Raw genomic sequence first — 22,357 nt, 5'->3', positions numbered from 1 at the left:
GTTTGTTATGGTCACTCCATGGCTAGCACAGTTCAATATCAAAGCGCTGCTAAAGTTCAGATCAGGTAGGCCATTACTCCCAATCACGCCACCCCAGATATCTCCATAGTTTCTTCCAGGTGGCATTCCATGACCATAAAACCAGTCTGTGACATCCAGAGTGAGCATGCCGGGATCGCCACCTTTGATGGCTGCCTGGTCTACAAAGCACCCGACACCAATGCCCATCAGGGCAGCTGCTCCATTTCACTGTTTATGCATGGTTTCAAGCCAAGCCACCATACACTTACTGGCGAGCTTCCCCCCCAGGCCTGGCTCTGGGTGGGTGCATTGTTTCATAATATGGATATAGTTGACATCCACAGTAGTGACAGGTAATCCCCCACCAGTAAGTCCGCTTTTAATGCCTCCATGCCTGTACCACCCACCACTGACTAAACTGATTGTAAGGTCAAAGTCACGGTGATGTCACGCTCTTGTGAATGCAGTAACTTATGAATTTCAGGAGAGATTTTCATTACATCCTGCACAAACATTCAGTTGGAGTCAAGGATGAACTGGTTAGAATTTGGTCGTAAGATGCCAAAGGTCACAGTCACTGTGACCATACAAAATATGTTTTTGCTCTTTTGAATGCACTATCTCATGGAAATCTTGAGGGAATTCTTACAAATATAGCGGAAACGTTCACATGGACTTAAAGACGAACTGATTAGATTGTTGGAAGCAGCTTTAGGAAACGGGGGGATGTTGTGGATATGTTTTTTTTCTGTGTTTCATAGTGGTCAGGGGAAAAGCTTGAGACTTGCTGACAGGGTTGATGGTTACCAGAGGCTATACTCTAACAGCTGTCACACATTGTTTTGAACATAGACTCAGTGGGAAAGTGTTTGCCATTGTGCTGAAAGTGAGACTACATCTACATTAATATGTTTTAGTAATAAAACACATCATGTTCATTTTAAAATGAAAACGTTTTGTTGAGACTATGTAGTATACAGGATGTTTATGTATGTTTTTGTCTTTTTGGAATGTCTGAGGGTTTCCAGATACTTTCACTTTTTATGAGTTTCCTATGTCTGAGTTAGCCTTTGGGGTTCATGTTTAGGATAAGAGTTAAGAATGTGACCCCTAGACTAGTAGAGGTTAAGGGTGAGGGTTTCCTCTCCCCTTATCTTCTTCCTCTTGACAGTGAAGGTATTGACTAAGGTCCAGATGTTTCCTATGAACCATGTAAACAACCAATGTATATATACTGGTGTTTAGAGCTGTTAGGTAGAGAGATCCATATTGGCTCGGATCCTCTCACAGGCTACTGCAGTGCTTGTCCGATGCTGAACTACTTTGTAATAAACTTCTATATACAAGTAAGTCAGGATCAGCGGAGATCTTCTTTTCATCATCTTCACATCGACATCACCACCTAATATACCACAAGAATTTGGCGTCACGAACTTCGGACGTGTTGTGACCTGCGGCGTTCCTGGCAACTTCAGCGCACCTACTCCCGCACCGAGCCTGCAGGATATGGTGAGCATTTCTCGCTTCTGGGGTGCTGGTTCGTTTGTTGATGTTGTGAGTGTTTGCTGTTTGGTCGCACCGGAAAGAATTGTGCTGTGTTGATGTTTGGAGTGATGCTCCGTTCTAAATTTGATTTTATTGCGCTGTGGACAGCGCATAAAAAGGGGGGAGAGTGACAGAGAAGTGAAGTAAATAAGAAGTTTGAAGAAGTGAAGAAAATAAGAGTTTGAAGTAAAAAGTGTAAAATAGCTGAATTAGTAACGATAAGGTGAGCTAGATAAAACCATGCAAGATTAATGAAGATTGGGCCCTTATCTTCTTAACGGTAAGACATGTGTACATCAGTCACTGCGTGAAAGTCGGCTTCGAGAAATAGTTAGATTAGAGAAGAAAGAGGAATAGAGAGATAAAGAAAAAGCCGCAGATTCGGTTAAAAACCCTCTGGGAGGTGGTTTTAGACGGGCCAAAAATCCTGGAAAATCACTAGGTGAATTTCAGGTCAGTTCAAGGAACTGGGGGTGTAGAGTGCAAAATTCAATTGTAAGTTCCCACTCGAACACTAGTTGACGAACAGTGTCTGAAGCAGCCTCTCATTGAATATCTACACCTCATAAGGTAGCATAAATTTAGAAGGAAAAAAGAGAAAAAGGAGCGGCAGAAAAGCATGCTATAGGATAAAGTATGAATGAGTAGATTTTTGAGAATGTAGGATTGGATGTTGTTTGTGTTTTGGGATGAAGTTGACTCTGCTGTGTGTTTTGAGAATTCTTTTTGTGCCCCTGTTGAGTGAGTAGTGTCTGTGTGTGTGTGTGTGTGTGTGTGTGGAGCAGTGTCTCAGCTGTGTGTGAAAGGCTGCAGCATGGGATGGTTTATGGGGTTTATGTTAAGGTGACAGACTTTATATTGAACAGACACATATAGGTTGTGGTTGAAAATAGGAGATATAGTAATGTATAAGGAAAGATATTTTGTCTGATATGGATAAGATTTATGAGTTTTATGAGAGAGGACGTTTTTATGATTAAAACCTATGAGCTTCTTTTTAAGAAGACGTGCTTTTATTGATAAAGTACATGAGCCTCTTTCAAAAAGATGTTTTTGTTATTGTTAAAATATATGAGCCTCTTTCGAGGGGACTTTTGATATTGTTAAAAGTGTATGAGCCTTTTTTGGGGGACAGTTTGAATAAAAACTATGAGCCTTTTTTAAGGACGTTTTTGGGGAAAAAGAGAGAGAAGAGGGAGAACTTATGAGCCCCCAAAAAGGACATAGAAAGAATAGGAGGATGTTTTGTGTGGGTATAAAAAACTTAAAGAGAAATAAAAGAATAGTAGGAGATATAGTTTTGGACGTTTGTTGAAGAAATATTTGAGGAAACTTTACACATAATTTGGAGGATTAATTGTGTGGGTAGTTGATATCATATGTCGACTTAAGTGTTGTACATCCACTGTTATATTGATTGAGTTTTTGGTTCCTTTGGAGTTGGTAAATTTATTGATTATGGTAAAATAGTGATTTAAAATAAAATAAAATAGATAAATAAAATAGGGAGAAGTAGGTTACGTATTTAGAAGTAGTTTTAGTAATCAGTTTAAATTTACAATGAAGGGAGCTACTACAATGTCAGAGAAGGATATTCAAATTCAGAGAGTAATTACCCCTGTTGATGTAGTACAGAGGAATAATCCTTTAGTCAAAGATATTGCGAAGATATCGGAGAAGTGGCATAAGCGTTGGCCTGAAATTGACCAACCATGGCCAGTGGTAGGGACTCTTAACCCCGATGTAATTAAAATAATGCATGTGCTTGTGTCTACATATAAGGCGGAACAAAAGAAAGGCAAGAAAGGGGAAAACGGAAAGAAAAGAGACAAGTGGAGCTTGGTGTTCTTCAGTTGTTTGAAAATGAGGGACAGAAACTGATAAAGGCTGCAAAAGAAAAGAGAGACAGAGGTGTAGAGGAAATAAGAAAGAATGCAAAGGAAACAGAAAAATTAATGGCAGAGATTAATGCGCCCTTCTCACACGTGGATTCAACGAAGAAACCCCCACCTTATGAGAAGAAGGTGAAGTTTGAGGAGGTTTATCCCCAGCTTCCAGTGATCTCTCAGGAGGGTAATTATCAGATTAAAGATGAGAATGATAGAGTAATAGAAGTGGGACAAGCGGAAACGACTATAACGATGTATCCGAGTTCTGACAGTAAGAGGAGGACAATAAGTGTGGGAGCTAAGGATGATCAGAGTGATTTGGGAGACATTGTGGGTAGATATGATCCTGAAGTCAGGAGGATGTTGGCTAGAGCGGAAAGAAGAGGAGAAACATGGACGACAGAGGACTCAGAAGATGATAGCTCTAGTGAAAGTGAGAATAGAGGCAGTGATTGGGAGGAGCAAGTTCCTTTGCCTTCAAGAGGTTTTTTCCCTGCGGCAACTAGCACTGGAATGGAAGAGGCCTTACAAGAGGTTGAGAAAAGTATAAATCAATGCCTTTCGCATCTCTATGAGTCGTTTAGACCAGAGGATCAGAAAGTATGGGAGAGTCAATTAAAGTGGTTAAAGACACAGAAGAAAGCCTTGCGGAAAAAGATTTCCCAAAAATTAGGGAAGAGATATTCACTGCGCCCAAGAAAAGGGAAAATGTGTCCAGTGGTTGTTCGAGGACAGAATTTGGAGTACAAGCCTTGGCAGAATACAGATATGTCAGATATACTTGAGAAGTTACCTACTCTTCAAGATGGAGGACATCCTTGGATTTCAAAGTTGGAAGAGATTATGGTGGGAACACAAGCTGCCATGGGAGATGTTAAGAGACTCTTGGCTAGTCTCCTAGGGGTTCCAGCTATGGAAGAGATTCTACAGAAAGCGGGACTTGACCGATATATAGGTACTGCTGTGAATGATTCGGAGTTGTTTGCTGCCAGTAGAGGTCGAGTGTGGAGAGCACTGAAAGATACATTTCCTACTAATGTACATCCTGATAATATTTTGATTGAGCTGTTAGGACAGGAAGAAAATCCGAGGGCCTATGTGTCAAGAGCCCATCAGGTGTGGAGAAATGTCACAGGAAATGATCCAGACTTGAATCGAATGGAGCAGTCAATTTTGCGGGCTAAAATACAGAAGGGGCTGCCCTTACCAGTGAGGAGCAAATTGGTAGAGGTGGTTGGTCTTGGAAGTATGACAAAGAATGTCTATGCGGATCATATAGCCCATCAAGTGGAGCTATATAGGAAAAAGGAACATGATCAGAAAGAGCAGGATCGAGAGATCCTTAGGAAACTTAATCAAATAGAGGTTAGCGGAAGGTAAGCGAGTGTGAGTGAGATATACATCGATTCCGCACATGCACATAATGAATGTCATTTGTTTGGATCAGTGTGGAAGAGCTGAGAGTTTAAGAAAATAGATGGTTCTCCATTGCAGTATTATGCTCAAATAATGAAACTGTTGCATGTGAAGATAAACCAGTTGAAGGTCAGAGATACATGTTCAGGTTTTTGTGTAGAGAGATCATAAGTAGGTGGGGACTTCCAGGTTGGATACTCTCAGATAAAGGGAAAGAGTTTATGGATAAAATGGTGAAATTGATTTAGTAAAATTGGGAATTAGATGGTTTGGAGCAATTTATCATCCACGAAGCCAAAGGATAGAGAGAGAGGAGCGAGATATGCAAAGAAGATTTTGATGTGAAGGTTGTGTGTATATTGAGTTTTGAAGGATTGTGGTATGTGAGTTGTTTGAAAGAAAGCTGAAGTAAGTTTTATGAAAGAGAAGGGAAGTGATATAGATGGAGATGAAAGAGTATTGATAGAAGGTGGACTGTTGGAGACATATCCGTTTTGAATATTCATATCTCTCATTATGGTTTTGATATTTCTTATTGTTTTATCCTTTCACTCTATAGAGTGATATGATAAAAGGGGGGAAATGGAAAATGTGATTTATAATCTGAAATGATATGATATTGTGAATTTTACATTTACTTATAGGATTATGATCTGCATTTGATGTTTCAATTTACATCTGTTGTTTGGTACAAGATACTGGTTGGTGTTTTCTTTCTTCCAGAACAGTATTGGGGGAAAGGATCACTATGGGACAATAAGAATGGACTGGAGGAGACAAGGATACTGTGATGCAATATTCGGAGTCAACACTTCATCGACACAACAGTGACAGTCGACGCTGCTGAGGAGCCGTTGTGGGATGTTTGATTTAGTTTTTGATTTTCTATATTGTATGAGTAATACTTAAACTGTGTGACATTTTCTTAGGTTGAAATTGTTGAAGGAAGATGTCTTCTGTTGTGGGGTAAATGCATTGGGACCTCAGATGTTTTTTTCTTTTTGCCTAGGGAAATTGGGGCTAGGCAGGGAAAGGTCCATTGGAAGGTGCGATGGGTCGACCAGCCTGAAAGTGGACATTGTTTGGATTTTATTTTCTGAGGGTTCCATATGTACTTGCCTGAAGTTATATCCTTGCATTAATGATGAAATTTCTCCTTCTAATTGGTCTGGAGTACTATAAAGTGGTCGCCTGGGGCAGAGGGGCCGTGAGAGAATTTTCCTGTCTAGATTGTTTGATGGAAATTTCAGGAAAGATAGCTGCTTGACAGGTTTTTCGCTCTCACACTCCATAAAGTTATGTTTATGCTTTGGGAAGTATATGTAGGTAAACATGTATGTTTTATTCTTTATTTTTCGAGGCTAGGTAGCCTCGCAGGGGGGAATTATGTAGTATACAGGATGTTTATGTATGTTTTTGTCTTTTTGGAATGTCTGAGGGTTTCCAGATACTTTCACTTTTTATGAGTTTCCTATGTCTGAGTTAGCCTTTGGGGTTCATGTTTAGGATAAGAGTTAAGAATGTGACCCCTAGACTAGTAGAGGTTAAGGGTGAGGGTTTCCTCTCCCCTTATCTTCTTCCTCTTGACAGTGAAGGTATTGACTAAGGTCCAGATGTTTCCTATGAACCATGTAAACAACCAATGTATATATACTGGTGTTTAGAGCTGTTAGGTAGAGAGATCCATATTGGCTCGGATCCTCTCACAGGCTACTGCAGTGCTTGTCCGATGCTGAACTACTTTGTAATAAACTTCTATATACAAGTAAGTCAGGATCAGCGGAGATCTTCTTTTCATCATCTTCACATCGACATCACCACCTAATATACCACAACTACTCCAGAGGTCAGCACAACAACAGTCTGACAGATTTATACAGATTTCATAAAAGTCATATTTTCTACATCAGCAGAAAGTTTTGCTGACATAATCTTTATCATAGTCTTTGCATTTTTAGTTTGAATGTCATATTACTTTTATTTGTTAATTGCAAACATTTTTGGTTTCATTTAAGAATTCCAACTTTCTCCACAAAATTCAGCCCGAGCCATTTCTGTATAACTTTAATATTTAATTTCTTATCCACAGTTAACTCCAAACTATAGTGTTTTACAAGTCAGTACATTCATATTTTGTTTTGTTTTTTTCTGTTAGTCAAACTCAATAAGTCAGTCAGACCTTCTACTTATGAACAAAATAGGCTTTTATATTATTACTTATTTTTGACATTTTCAGTCCATACAGTACAGGGTTAAACAGTGGCTGACAAGTAAGAAAGTATAAAGACAAAAAAATGCGCAACACATTAGGTACACTGTTCATATAAAATCTATTCTGTATCACTTCAAAGCAAACCCCGAAGGAGAAGTTGATCAGAGAAGCAAGGTGAGGTGTGCAGGTACTGACAGCTTTTTGTCTGGTCTGTTTAGAACCAGAGAAACAGACTTTAAGAATTTTCATGTAAGAGAAAAGGATTAAAATTAGAGGACCACACACTGTGAAACCACTAACAAATAGTCCATAAATGTTATTTACTGTTGTGTCAGAGCAGGCCAGTTTGACAATAGAGTAGTTCACACAGTACACATTATCAATGATGTTTCCACACAGCTGTAAAGAGGAGGTCAAGGATACTGTGCCAACCACTACAAGAAAAGCAGGTAACCATGTTACAACAATAAGTACGGCGACCCTGTTAAATGTCATTCGTGTGTTATATTGTAGAGGATAACAGATAGCGAGGTATCTGTCATAAGACATGACGGCTAAGTTGAAAAATTCTACACACACATAAGAGTACACACAATAAATCTGCAGGAAACAAAAGGGAACAGAAACAGTGTGAATGTCAGAGAGGATCTGAAGCAGAAGGAATGGAAACATCCCTGTACTACCATACAGTTCATTTACAAACAGGCTGCACAGAAACAGGTACATAGGTTCATGTAAACTTCTGTTCATACAGATAATCACAATCAGCAACACATTGGCACAAAGAATTAATATATACAACAATGTGAGACTCATGAAAAATAGATATTTTAACAGTCCAGTGTCAAAGTAGGCAGCAAGTTTGAAGTTAGAAAACTGTGTGGAGTTCATAATGATCCTCTTATAGCTCAGTAAGCAGTTTTATCACTGTTCACAGAGTGAACTAAGTAATTAAACTACATCTTGTTATCTCTTTCCCGTGTTAACTAGCTAAAACTTCACATTAATGATTGTTGGTCAGTGTGAGAAACAATACATCAAAAACAAATAAATGATCCAATAAACAACAGTAACAAATTTTACAAACTAGTTGATTTGAAGTCAATATAATAGTAATATTAAATTACAAAACACAGTTTAAGACATTGTGTGTATCATACCATCTGAGCTGAAACTCTGTTTCTGCTTCTTTTAAACTTTTCAAGTTGGTGAACGCCCACAGCAGCAGTCTGACCTCACCATCAAAATATCCCACTGGTCCTTATTGATCGTAGAATGGCAGCAGTGTTAGTGTTATTGTGCTTAATAAAAGTTGTGATGAAACCAGCTGACGTCTCCAGGCTGGCGTGGTGAGGGACGTTGAAATATGTATGATGAGCGCTTAATGTTTTCATTTTGGGTCGATGCAATTGGATCATTGATCACTGAATTGAATTGAATCGATGTAGATCAATGTATTGTTACACTCCACGTAATCACCCACCAGTGAGTACTCTTTTTATGCATCCATGCCAGTAACACTCCCGGCTGACTGAACTGATTGTATGGTTAAGGTCATGGTGATCTCATGTTCTTGTGAGCGCAATAAAGTACAAAGGCCGGGAGGGAATTTCATTACATCTGTCACAAATATTCACCTGGAGTCACTGATGAACTGATTTGATTTTGGTGGTCAAAGATACTACGACCACACAATGCACATTTCTGGCAATGACTCAAGAATTCACACATTAATTCACTGCAGCTGGACTGGTGGGCAGAGGCATACAACTGCAAGGCTGTATTTCTAGTCTGATCATGGAAGAAGCCATTGTAGCCATATTGTAATCAATCCCCAAGCAGCCAGTACATCTCTTTGCTTAGTCATGGGAACAGATATGGAAAAACAAAGATATCCTTAGTGTCTAGATTTTGCAAGCCCCTCACCAAAAGTGCAAGGGAGATGACTACCTTCTCCCTCCCAAGTGGACTTTTCCAGTAAATCATTTTGTTGTTTTGAGTTTATGGTGCCCACATCCACATTTCTACAAATGATGAACCCTGTATTGAGGCCTCCTTAGTCTACCTGAATGACATTGTGGTCTATGTACTACTGGCTAACTTTAGAAGACCACTGTGTGTGATAGGAGTTGAGTTCTGGCAAAATATCAGATGACGCAAGAATGGAAAGCAGTGGCTTTTCTTAGGACAGACTCCACAAGGATGGGGAAAGACTGAGCTAGATGGGATAGGTAGCAAAGTCAGATGGACTGAAAGGATATGTATGCAAAGTAGTATGTTATTTTTGTTGCTTATGAATAAATCTACCTTATTATTTATACCCAACCTTTTTTTCCATAATACACTTTCTGTAGAATTAAAAGGAGACCTACCACTGTTTCCACATTAAAATACTTTTACAGTGAAGACCATGTTGGAAGTAATAAGCACGGTCAGATTATTAACCCACTAAAATTAGGTCATCATAGTAAATGGACAGAGCAGATCAGAATAGCAATAACCTATTAAATGACTAATAATAAGGATATTACTGAGGCCAACAGATTCCATCCCTGGTTTGAAATCATGGCTTTGGGGTCACTGTTGAATTTAGATTCACTGAACTCTACAAATGCCATGTTTTGGCAGAATTATGGTTCCAGATTGGAATTTGATTCATATCAATATTTAATGAATATTTGTATCTTTTTATTTTTTGAGTATTAGTTTAAATGTAAGAATATAGACCCTCAGTTTTTAATTCATGTTAAAGATAAACATGAAATCAAAGTAATTAAGACAAACACAAGGATTTTTCTCATACATTTTACTGATGTGTTGTTTATTTTATCTCTTTTTTATACACAGTTGAGTTCAGACATTGTAGTTGACATTTTAACAGCATTCATATTTTATTCAAATAGAACAAATTTGTCCGACTATCTACACTTCAAAACAAGACAGACTTTTACATATGTTACGTATTTTAGACCTTTTCGGTCCATACAGTGTAGGATTACAGAACGAGTGTTATGTTACAATATATAATGTTAACATGATTCACAATATATTAGGAACACTGTTCATATTAAAGCTTCTCTGTAATACCTCAAAGCAAATCCCAAAAGAAAAGTTGAGCAGAGAAGCAAGGTGAGGTTTGTTTGTCTGGTTTGTTTAGAACCAGAAAAACAAACATTAAAAATCTTAATGTAAGTGTAAATGATTAAAATGAGAGGAACAACAACTAAGAGAGCAGTGGCAATGAGTCTGTAAATGTTATTTACTGTTGTGTCAGAGCAGGCCAGTTTGACAATAGAGAAGCTCACACAGCACACATTATCAATAATGTTTCCACACAGCTGTAAAGTGGAAGTCAAGGGTGTTGTGCTAACAACTACAAGAAAAGCAGTCAACCATGTTACAGCAATAAACATGGCAGCCGTGTGAATTGTTGTATGTTTGTTATATTGTAAAGGATAGGACATAGCAAGGTGTCTGTCATAAGACATGACGGCTAAGTTTAACAGTTCCACAATTGCGCTTGACAGGACAATTAAGTTGTAAAATTACCCTCTTAAATATTTATTTTTACATCATTTAGTGACAATAAAAAACACAGAGCTTTTCCCACACCATGGTATCTTTTTAAGTCACCAAACATTCCTAGGCAAAATACTACAAAAGATGTACTGAACCTTTACATGGAAGATGTGTGTGTAGTCAACTTTGTATAACAGAGGAGTTTTTTACATGTATTCCGTATTTTGGACATTTGTAATCCATACATGATAGGATTCAAAAGTGGTTGGATTATCACCAAATACATAGACAGAAAGATACGCAGCACACTGGGTATGCTGCTCATGTCAAATCTAGTGTGAAGTGTATCAAATAAACAACCAAAAGAAAAGTTAATGAGGGAAGCCAGGTGAGGTGTGCAGGTACTGACAGCTTTTTGTCTGGTTTGTTTAGAAGCAGAAAAACAAACTTTTAGAATCTTTATGTAAGTGTAAAGAATTAAAATTAGAGGAACAAAGACTGAGAAGGAAGTGGCAAATAGTCCATAAATGTTATTTACTGTTGTGTCAGAGCAGGCCAGTTTGACAACAGAGTAGTTCACACAGTACACATAATCAATGATGTTTCCACACAGCTGTAAAGAGGAACTCAAGTATGTTGTGCCAATAACTACAAGAAAAGCATGAAACCATGTTACAGCAATAAGTATGGCAACCTTTTTAAATGTCATACGTGTGTTATATTGTAGAGGATAACAGATAGAAAGATATCTGTCATAAGACATAACGGCTAAGTTAACCAATTCCACAATTGCGCTTGAGTACAAACAGAAAATCTGCAGGAAACAAAAGGGAACAGAAACAGTGTGAATGTCAGAGAGGATCTGAAGCAGAAGGAATGGAAACATTGCTGTACTACCATACAGTTGATTTACAAACATACTGCACAGAAACAGGTACATAGGTTCATGTAAACTTCTGTTCATACAGATAATCATTATCAACAACACATTTGAACAAATAATTGAAATATATAAAGACATAACAACAATGAAAAATAAGTATTTTAAGGATCCAGTGTCAAAGTAGGCAGTAAGTGTGAAATAAGAAACCTGTGTAGAGTTCATCATGATCCTCCTTTGGTTCATAACACTGTTTACAGGATGAACTAATAATGATTATTTCACATTTTGTTAGAGATTTACAGAGGGTTAATTAATTAAAACTTCACATTCATGATTGTTGGTCAGTGTATGAAAACAATACATCAATCACAGATGAACAATACTCAGTTTACTTACACAAGAAGAAATTCATCATCCAGTGAACATAGACTTAAAACCTTAAACTCAATGTGATGCTGATGATAAACTACAGAACACAGTTAATTAAACTGTGTGAGTCACAATAACTGAGCTGAAACTCACTTCTGCTTCTTTTAAACTTTTCAAGTTAATGGACGCCCACAGTAGCAGTCTGACCTCACCATCAAAATATCCCACTGATCCTTATTGAACATAGAATGGCTAAACCTGTATGGACCAAATATTTAAGAATTTTGAGAAGATTTCACAGCACAATTAATGAATGCAATAAGTGAAATCTCTTACTTTATACATCAGCAGAAAATTTTCCTGATATGATATTCATCACTATTTTCTAGTTGACACTAGAACATTCTCACAACCAGAATTAAATTTCCAATTTTTGAATGTTCATTTTGAATTCTCCTTGAGGCCAAACAAAAGTTCTACTCCATAGCCTCCCTGAACTTCTTCCTCACCCAGGGTTTTGCTTCCATGACAGCCAAAGCTGCAGTCCTTCTAGCTTCTTGATGTCTGTCCTTCAAAGGGTACCTGGGTTAACCAGGACCAAAATGCCCCCTTCTTTGGCTTTCTCCACCACTTATGTCCATCAGCAGGTTCTTAGGTTGCTGCCTCGACAGGCACTGATGATCTTCTAACCACATCTTCCTCCTGCTGCCTTTGCACTGGAGGTGACCTGTCTTGAAATGTATGAGAAATTCTTCTGGAGGAAGGAGCTGAAGACTTGAGGTCTCTGTCAGACCTGCCCAGTTCACCCTCACTACATGTTTGGGTTTGCCAGGTCTGTCCAGAAACCTTCCCTATTTCCTGATCCAAGTCACCTGTCATCAGTTGACAGCTCTGCCACTCTCTTCACCCGAGACATATGCAGATCTTTTCAAAGTCAGTGACCTTTGGCCTAATTTGCTCGGATACCAGGTATGCTTATGAACCACCATACGCTCCACATTGTGTTTGTTATGGTCACTCCATGGCTAGCACAGTTCAATATCAAAGCGCTGCTAAAGTTCAGATCAGGTAGGCCATTACTCCCAATCACGCCACCCCAGATATCTCCATAGTTTCTTCCAGGTGGCATTCCATGACCATAAAACCAGTCTGTGACATCCAGAGTGAGCATGCCGGGATCGCCACCTTTGATGGCTGCCTGGTCTACAAAGCACCCGACACCAATGCCCATCAGGGCAGCTGCTCCATTTCACTGTTTATGCATGGTTTCAAGCCAAGCCACCATACACTTACTGGCGAGCTTCCCCCCCAGGCCTGGCTCTGGGTGGGTGCATTGTTTCATAATATGGATATAGTTGACATCCACAGTAGTGACAGGTAATCACCCACCAGTAAGTCCGCTTTTAATGCCTCCATGCCTGTACCACCCACCACTGACTAAACTGATTGTAAGGTCAAAGTCACGGTGATGTCACGCTCTTGTGAATGCAGTAACTTATGAATTTCAGGAGAGATTTTCATTACATCCTGCACAAACATTCAGTTGGAGTCAAGGATGAACTGGTTAGAATTTGGTCGTAAGATGCCAAAGGTCACAGTCACTGTGACCATACAAAATATGTTTTTGCTCTTTTGAATGCACTATCTCATGGAAATCTTGAGGGAATTCTTACAAATATAGCGGAAACGTTCACATGGACTTAAAGACGAACTGATTAGATTGTTGGAAGCAGCTTTAGGAAACGGGGGGATGTTGTGGATATGTTTTTTTTCTGTGTTTCATAGTGGTCAGGGGAAAAGCTTGAGACTTGCTGACAGGGTTGATGGTTACCAGAGGCTATACTCTAACAGCTGTCACACATTGTTTTGAACATAGACTCAGTGGGAAAGTGTTTGCCATTGTGCTGAAAGTGAGACTACATCTACATTAATATGTTTTAGTAATAAAACACATCATGTTCATTTTAAAATGAAAACGTTTTGTTGAGACTACTCCAGAGGTCAGCACAACAACAGTCTGACAGATTTATACAGATTTCATAAAAGTCATATTTTCTACATCAGCAGAAAGTTTTGCTGACATAATCTTTATCATAGTCTTTGCATTTTTAGTTTGAATGTCATATTACTTTTATTTGTTAATTGCAAACATTTTTGGTTTCATTTAAGAATTCCAACTTTCTCCACAAAATTCAGCCCGAGCCATTTCTGTATAACTTTAATATTTAATTTCTTATCCACAGTTAACTCCAAACTATAGTGTTTTACAAGTCAGTACATTCATATTTTGTTTTGTTTTTTCTGTTAGTCAAACTCAATAAGTCAGTCAGACCTTCTACTTATGAACAAAATAGGCTTTTATATTATTACTTATTTTTGACATTTTCAGTCCATACAGTACAGGGTTAAACAGTGGCTGACAAGTAAGAAAGTATAAAGACAAAAAAATGCGCAACACATTAGGTACACTGTTCATATAAAATCTATTCTGTATCACTTCAAAGCAAACCCCGAAGGAGAAGTTGATCAGAGAAGCAAGGTGAGGTGTGCAGGTACTGACAGCTTTTTGTCTGGTCTGTTTAGAACCAGAGAAACAGACTTTAAGAATTTTCATGTAAGAGAAAAGGATTAAAATTAGAGGAACACACACTGTGAAACCACTAACAAATAGTCCATAAATGTTATTTACTGTTGTGTCAGAGCAGGCCAGTTTGACAACAGAGTAGTTCACACAGTACACATTATCAATGATGTTTCCACACAGCTGTAAAGAGGAGGTCAAGGATACTGTGCCAACCACTACAAGAAAAGCAGGTAACCATGTTACAACAATAAGTACGGCGACCCTGTTAAATGTCATTTGTGTGTTATATTGTAGAGGATAACAGATAGCGAGGTATCTGTCATAAGACATGACGGCTAAGTTGAAAAATTCTACACACACATAAGAGTACACACAATAAATCTGCAGGAAACAAAAGGGAACAGAAACAGTGTGAATGTCAGAGAGGATCTGAAGCAGAAGGAATGGAAACAACCCTGTACTACCATACAGTTCATTTACAAACAGGCTGCACAGAAACAGGTACATAGGTTCATGTAAACTTCTGTTCATACAGATAATCACTATCAGCAACACATTGGCACAAAGAATTAATATATACAACAATGTGAGACTCATGAAAAATAGATATTTTAACAGTCCAGTGTCAAAGTAGGCAGCAAGTTTGAAGTTAGAAAACTGTGTGGAGTTCATAATGATCCTCTTATAGCTCAGTAAGCAGTTTTATCACTGTTCACAGAGTGAACTAAGTAATTAAACTACATCTTGTTATCTCTTTCCCGTGTTAACTAGCTAAAACTTCACATTAATGATTGTTGGTCAGTGTGAGAAACAATACATCAAAAACAAGTAAATGATCCAATAAACAACAGTAACAAATTTTACAAACTAGTTGATTTGAAGTCAATATAATAGTAATATTAAATTACAAAACACAGTTTAAGACATTGTGTGTATCATACCATCTGAGCTGAAACTCTGTTTCTGCTTCTTTTAAACTTTTCAAGTTGGTGAACGCCCACAGCAGCAGTCTGACCTCACCATCAAAATATCCCACTGGTCCTTATTGATCGTAGAATGGCAGCAGTGTTAGTGTTATTGGGCTTAATAAAAGTTGTGATGAAACCAGCTGACATCTCCAGGCTGGCGTGGTGAGGGACGTTGAAATATGTATGATGAGCGCTTAATGTTTTCATTTTGGGTCGATGCAATTGGATCATTGATCACTGAATTGAATTGAATCGATGTAGATCAATGTATTGTTACACTCCACGTAATCACCCACCAGTGAGTACTCTTTTTATGCATCCATGCCAGTAACACTCCCGGCTGACTGAACTGATTGTATGGTTAAGGTCATGGTGATCTCATGTTCTTGTGAGCGCAATAAAGTACAAAGGCCGGGAGGGAATTTCATTACATCTGTCACAAATATTCACCTGGAGTCACTGATGAACTGATTAGATTTTGGTGGTCAAAGATACTACGACCACACAATGCACATTTCTGGCAATGACTCAAGAATTCACACATTAACTCACTGCAGCTGGACTGGTGGGCAGAGGCATACAACTGCAAGGCTGTATTTCTAGTCTGATCATGGAAGAAGCCATTGTAGCCATATTGTAATCAATCCCCAAGCAGCCAGTACATGTCTTTGCTTAGTCATGGGAACAGATATGGAAAAACAAAGATATCCTTAGTGTCTAGATTTTGCAAGCCCCTCACCAAAAGTACAAGGGAGATGACTACCTTCTCCCTCCCAAGTGGACTTTTCCAGTAAATCATTTTGTTGTTTTGAGTTTATGGTGCCCACATCCACATTTCTACAAATGATGAACCCTGTATTGAGGCCTCCTTAGTCTACCTGAATGACATTGTGGTCTATGTACTACTGGCTAACTTTAGAAGACCACTGTGTGTGATAGGAGTTGAGTTCTGGCAAAATATCAGATGACGCAAGAATGGAAAGCAGTGGCTTTTCTTAGGACAGACTCCACAAGGATGGGGAAAGACTGAGCTAGATGGGATAGGTAGCAAAGTCAGATGGACTGAAAGGATATGTATGCAAAGTAGTATGTTATTTTTGTTGCTTATGAATAAATCTACCTTATTATTTATACTCAACCTTTTTTTCCATAATACACTTTCTGTAGAATTAAAAGGAGACCTACCACTGTTTCCACATTAAAATACTTTTACAGTGAAGACCATGTTGGAAGTAATAAGCACGGTCAGATTATTAACCCACTAAAATTAGGTCATCATAGTAAATGGACAGAGCAGATCAGAATAGCAATAACCTATTAAATGACTAATAATAAGGATATTACTGAGGCCAACAGATTCCATCCCTGGTTTGAAATCATGGCTTTGGGGTCACTGTTGAATTTAGATTCACTGAACTCTACAAATGCCATGTTTTGGCAGAATTATGGTTCCAGATTGGAATTTGATTCATATCAATATTTAATGAATATTTGTATCTTTTTATTTTTTGAGTATTAGTTTAAATGTAAGAATATAGACCCTCAGTTTTTAATTCATGTTAAAGATAAACATGAAATCAAAGTAATTAAGACAAACACAAGGATTTTTCTCATACATTTTACTGATGTGTTGTTTATTTTATCTCTTTTTTATACACAGTTGAGTTCAGACATTGTAGTTGACATTTTAACAGCATTCATATTTTATTCAAATAGAACAAATTTGTCTGACTATCTACACTTCAAAACAAGACAGACTTTTACATATGTTACGTATTTTAGACCTTTTCGGTCCATACAGTGTAGGATTACAGAACGAGTGTTATGTTACAATATATAATGTTAACATGATTCACAATATATTAGGAACACTGTTCATATTAAAGCTTCTCTGTAATACCTCAAAGCAAATCCCAAAAGAAAAGTTGAGCAGAGAAGCAAGGTGAGGTTTGTTTGTCTGGTTTGTTTAGAACCAGAAAAACAAACATTAAAAATCTTAATGTAAGTGTAAATGATTAAAATGAGAGGAACAACAACTAAGAGAGCAGTGGCAATGAGTCTGTAAATGTTATTTACTGTTGTGGGAAGCCAGGTGAGGTGTGCAGGTACTGACAGCTTTTTGTCTGGTTTGTTTAGAAGCAGAAAAACAAACTTTTAGAATCTTTATGTAAGTGTAAAGAATTAAAATTAGAGGAACAAAGACTGAGAAGGAAGTGGCAAATAGTCCATAAATGTTATTTACTGTTGTGTCAGAGCAGGCCAGTTTGACAACAGAGTAGTTCACACAGTACACATAATCAATGATGTTTCCACACAGCTGTAAAGAGGAACTCAAGTATGTTGTGCCAATAACTACAAGAAAAGCAGTCAACCATGTTACAGCAATAAACATGGCAGCCGTGTGAATTGTTGTATGTTTGTTATATTGTAAAGGATAGGACATAGCAAGGTGTCTGTCATAAGACATGACGGCTAAGTTTAACAGTTCCACAATTGCGCTTGACAGGACAATTAAGTTGTAAAATTACCCTCTTAAATATTTATTTTTACATCATTTAGTGACAATAAAAAACACAGAGCTTTTCCCACACCATGGTATCTTTTTAAGTCACCAAACATTCCTAGGCAAAATACTACAAAAGATGTACTGAACCTTTACATGGAAGATGTGTGTGTAGTCAACTTTGTATAACAGAGGAGTTTTTTACATGTATTCCGTATTTTGGACATTTGTAATCCGTACATGATAGGATTCAAAAGTGGTTGGATTATCACCAAATACATAGACAGAAAGATACGCAGCACACTGGGTATGCTGCTCATGTCAAATCTAGTGTGAAGTGTATCAAATAAACAACCAAAAGAAAAGTTAATGAGGGAAGCCAGGTGAGGTGTGCAGGTACTGACAGCTTTTTGTCTGGTTTGTTTAGAAGCAGAAAAACAAACTTTTAGAATCTTTATGTAAGTGTAAAGAATTAAAATTAGAGGAACAAAGACTGAGAAGGAAGTGGCAAATAGTCCATAAATGTTATTTACTGTTGTGTCAGAGCAGGCCAGTTTGACAACAGAGTAGTTCACACAGTACACATAATCAATGATGTTTCCACACAGCTGTAAAGAGGAACTCAAGTATGTTGTGCCAATAACTACAAGAAAAGCATGAAACCATGTTACAACAATAAGTATGGCAACCTTTTTAAATGTCATACGTGTGTTATATTGTAGAGGATAACAGATAGAAAGATATCTGTCATAAGACATAACGGCTAAGTTAACCAATTCCACAATTGCGCTTGAGTACAAACAGAAAATCTGCAGGAAACAAAAGGGAACAGAAACAGTGTGAATGTCAGAGAGGATCTGAAGCAGAAGGAATGGAAACATTGCTGTACTACCATACAGTTCATTTACAAACATGCTGCACAGAAACAGGTACATAGGTTCATGTAAACTTCTGTTCATACAGATAATCACTATCAACAACACATTTGAAAAAATAATTGAAATATATAAAGACATAACAACAATGAAAAATAAGTATTTTAAGGATCCAGTGTCAAAGTAGGCAGCAAGTGTGAAATAAGAAATCTGTGTAGAGTTCATCATGCTCCTCCTTTGGTTCATAACACTGTTTACAGGATGAACTAATAATGATTATTTCACATTTTGTTAGAGATTTACAGAGGGTTAATTAATTAAAACTTCACATTCATGATTGTTGGTCAGTGTATGAAAACAATACATCAATCACACATGAACAATACTCAGTTTACTTACACAAGAAGAAATTCATCATCCAGTGAACATAGACTTAAAACCTTAAACTCAATGTGATGCTGATGATAAACTACAGAACACAGTTAATTAAACTGTGTGAGTCACAATAACTGAGCTGAAACTCACTTCGGCTTCTTTTAAACTTTTCAAGTTGATGGACGCCCACAGCAGCAGTCTGACCTCACCATCAAAATATCCCACTGATTTTAAGTTAAGTTAAACTATGTAGGCAAAATCTATTTCTTTAGCTTTTCATATGAGCACCTCACATCACCTCATCATGATTGCCTTTGTGGAAAGACTGTTTTTCTTTAGGGTTAAAGGCAAATAACAGTTTTTGTGTTGTGAGGACCTTGCTGCCCTAAAAGATAATGTTTAAGTATCTTGGAGTGTCAGGAGTGAAGGTACAGTTTCAGGGGTCCCAGGACAAGGTACTCAACAGACCTCACCCTGGCCCTAAAAGTTTGTATGCCCCTCAACAAAAATGCAAAGGACATGACGACCTTCTCCCTCCCAGTTGGACTATTCCAGTGAATCATCTTCTTGTTTTGGGTCTATGGTTCTACCAATGATGAATCCAATACAGAGGCCCCCTTGGTCTACCTCAGTGAAACTGTGGTCTGTTCACTGGTGGCTAACCTCAGAAGACCACTGTGTGTGATGGGAGTCCGGGGGAAGCATTGGCAAAGACTTGGGAATGGAACACAATGGCTCACAAAACACGTTTTTGGTCTTAGTAATGCCTCGAAGGAATCCCATCATATTTGGCTCAAATATTCAGTTGGACTCAAAGTGAGGTCAAGGTCATGGCTTCTTCTGATATATATCTGGAAGGCCTAGAGGGAATTTCATTACATCTGGCGAAAACATTCACTGGACTTAGCACCTTAACCTCTCTGTGACAGACCTTTCACCCTGGCTTTGAGTGGTGGTATCTAGTGAACGTGCCCATTGTCCATGTTGTAAATAGGGATTCATATTTAATAGGGAAATGTTGCACTGTGCACTGATTACCTGCAATGTTGGCCCTCTTCTGAATGGATTCGAACCCAATTTTCAGTTGTCCAAAATAGAAATACTACTTCACATACACTTACTGTATGAAGAGCTGAGCATTTGTCCAGCCTGCCCACTGTACAATCAACATCTGAACACCAGTTTTTCAGAGGTATGCTATCTTTCAGGACAGTTCACCTCTCTGCCCCTTGATCAGCTCTCCTCGTCTGTTTACTCTGGTTTGGATAAATATGATCAGCCACCAACTTTCTGCAGTAACTCCTTCTCATAGTAGTCCACAGCATAATCCGCAGTTGCATTTAGCTTTTTCCACAAAGGTGTTCCTCAGTTTCCTTAGAAGACAGTATAACTGCAGTGAAAGTTATTCTCACATGTACGCAAACTGAATGTTCCAGTGTAAGATCAGCCAGCAAGTTGAACCAGACGCAGATCCCTTAGTTAGTGTAATGGCTGTTCTTAACAGCTACACTCTGTGTTTACTTTCAAGTGTTTGAAATTATCTGTGTAAAAATCACCTTTATTTGGAGAGCTGTACAAGGTGTAGGCTGATTGTCCTGATATACTCTGAAATTGTAGTTTTATTTATAAATGAAGTATGTATGTAAGTAAAGTTTATTTATATAGCACCTTTCAAGAACAAAAGTCACAAAGTGCTTCACAGCATAGATTAAACAAATAAAAAGACAAGTAAAACAATAAAGCAAGCCTGCACAGGTGGGTCTTAAGCTTCTTCTTAAAGGCATCAACTGTGTCAACAGATTTTAATTCCAGGGGAAGTGAGTTCCACAGCCTAGAGAAATGAAGATGTGGTGGTGATGAGTTCTAACAGAAACAGAAAACAGAAATGTGAAATTTGAGGATGATCAAACTAGCATGGTGAACTAACCACAGATAAAATGAGCACAGTGATATGGTAGAAACAAATAGGTGTCATCTATAACTATAATTGAAAGTTACTGAATTTTGACATGTTTATAAATGGTGAAAATTAAAGTTTACTTATTTTGCCATCAAGCCTTGTCACAAACAGAATGTTAAGACCAGCCCACTGTGAGTTTTGGGTAGCTGGAGACTGGCTGAGGCTGAGGTTGCCATGGTAACCATGGAAATGCGGATCCAGGTGGATTTTCCTGGAGGCCGTGTCCTGGTTATTAGGGTGACAGATTCTGCTGGTGTCTCTGGGGTTCAGCATTAGCTGAATTGACCTATAGACTTTCTGTCTCGGCAAACGTGGTTTCTTGTAGGCTTCTCTGGAGGCGGTCATGTGATCTGCCTGCCTCTTCAGTGGTTTTAGGAAAAATAAACTCGTGTACTTAATGTTTACTGGGTAACTTTAGAGGAAGCTGGTGTCGGCCAGACAAAACTGTCAAAAAAATCTTCAAATATCTTCAGGGTAAAAATGCAGGGCAATCAAACAGAAGTTTTAAGTATATTTGGATACTTTATTCTTTTGCTTTACTTGACTTTGCTTGGCTTGAGAAATAAAGAAAATCCCTTGTGCATAGACAAGAGAAGAAGTCGAGTGGCTGTATAGCTTAGAGCTGACTTCAACCAAAGGCACTTATCTTTCAATGAAGCTGATTAAACTGATAAAGCTGCAAAAGAAGAAGCTGTGTTTAGCATTAGTGATAAATGAGCGGCAGTACAAGACATAAAGATATCTGACTCAAATAATTGAACAGCATTATTGAACTTAAATATGTGGTCAATAGAAGTATGGTTCGATTACAGATTTTGAATTCCTAATTCCTCATAATACTCATATAGTTTCAGACGTAGCAAGAAGTGTGGCCAGTGTTGGTCTAGAACCTTGGTATGAGTTATTTATGACCAGAGATCTGGTGCAGAGAAAAGCCAATGTGTTTCTGATAGTGATTATCTGTATGAACAGAAGTTTACATGAACCTATGTACCTGTTTCTGTGCAGCCTGTTTGTAAATGAACTGTATGGTAGTACAGGGTTGTTTCCATTCCTTCTGCTTCAGATCCTCTCTGACGTTCACACTGTTTCTGTTCCCTTTTGTTTCCTGCAGATTTTCTGTTTGTATACATATGCAAATGTACAATTTTGTAATTTAGCCATCATGTCCTATGACAGATACCTTGCTATCTGTTACCCTCTACAATATAAGACAAATATGACATCTAACAAGGTTA

General features: G+C 38.0%; 4 protein-coding genes across 4 annotated transcripts; all 4 read right to left on the bottom strand.

Annotated features, from left to right (window-relative positions):
* Window positions 1–7,053: 7,053 nt before the first annotated feature.
* On the bottom strand, window positions 7,054–7,992 carry LOC127139439 (olfactory receptor 11A1-like). Its single transcript, XM_051067339.1, has one exon. It carries the CDS (start codon window positions 7,972–7,974, stop codon window positions 7,054–7,056), a length of 921 nt encoding a protein of 306 aa, XP_050923296.1. The 5' UTR covers window positions 7,975–7,992.
* A 2,002-nt stretch (window positions 7,993–9,994) lies between these two features.
* Window positions 9,995–11,813, bottom strand: LOC108889242 (olfactory receptor 11A1-like). The gene has a single exon (XM_018685608.2). It carries the CDS (start codon window positions 11,726–11,728, stop codon window positions 10,760–10,762), a length of 969 nt encoding a protein of 322 aa, XP_018541124.1. The 5' UTR covers window positions 11,729–11,813; the 3' UTR covers window positions 9,995–10,759.
* A 2,376-nt stretch (window positions 11,814–14,189) lies between these two features.
* Window positions 14,190–15,128, bottom strand: LOC108889233 (olfactory receptor 11A1-like). Its single transcript, XM_018685600.2, has one exon. The coding sequence runs from the start codon at window positions 15,108–15,110 to the stop codon at window positions 14,190–14,192; it is 921 nt and encodes a 306-aa protein (XP_018541116.2). The 5' UTR covers window positions 15,111–15,128.
* A 2,357-nt stretch (window positions 15,129–17,485) lies between these two features.
* LOC108889240 (olfactory receptor 11A1-like) lies at window positions 17,486–19,270 on the bottom strand. The gene has a single exon (XM_018685606.2). The coding sequence runs from the start codon at window positions 19,028–19,030 to the stop codon at window positions 18,062–18,064; it is 969 nt and encodes a 322-aa protein (XP_018541122.1). The 5' UTR covers window positions 19,031–19,270; the 3' UTR covers window positions 17,486–18,061.
* Window positions 19,271–22,357: the final 3,087 nt, after the last annotated feature.

This window comes from Lates calcarifer, unplaced genomic scaffold, assembly GCF_001640805.2.
Source record: "Lates calcarifer isolate ASB-BC8 unplaced genomic scaffold, TLL_Latcal_v3 _unitig_1496_quiver_1075, whole genome shotgun sequence".
In the NCBI taxonomy this organism is placed as follows: domain Eukaryota; kingdom Metazoa; phylum Chordata; class Actinopteri; family Centropomidae; genus Lates; species Lates calcarifer.
Note: the sequence above shows the minus strand (reverse complement) of the source record. Positions and strands in the feature narration are given on the sequence as shown.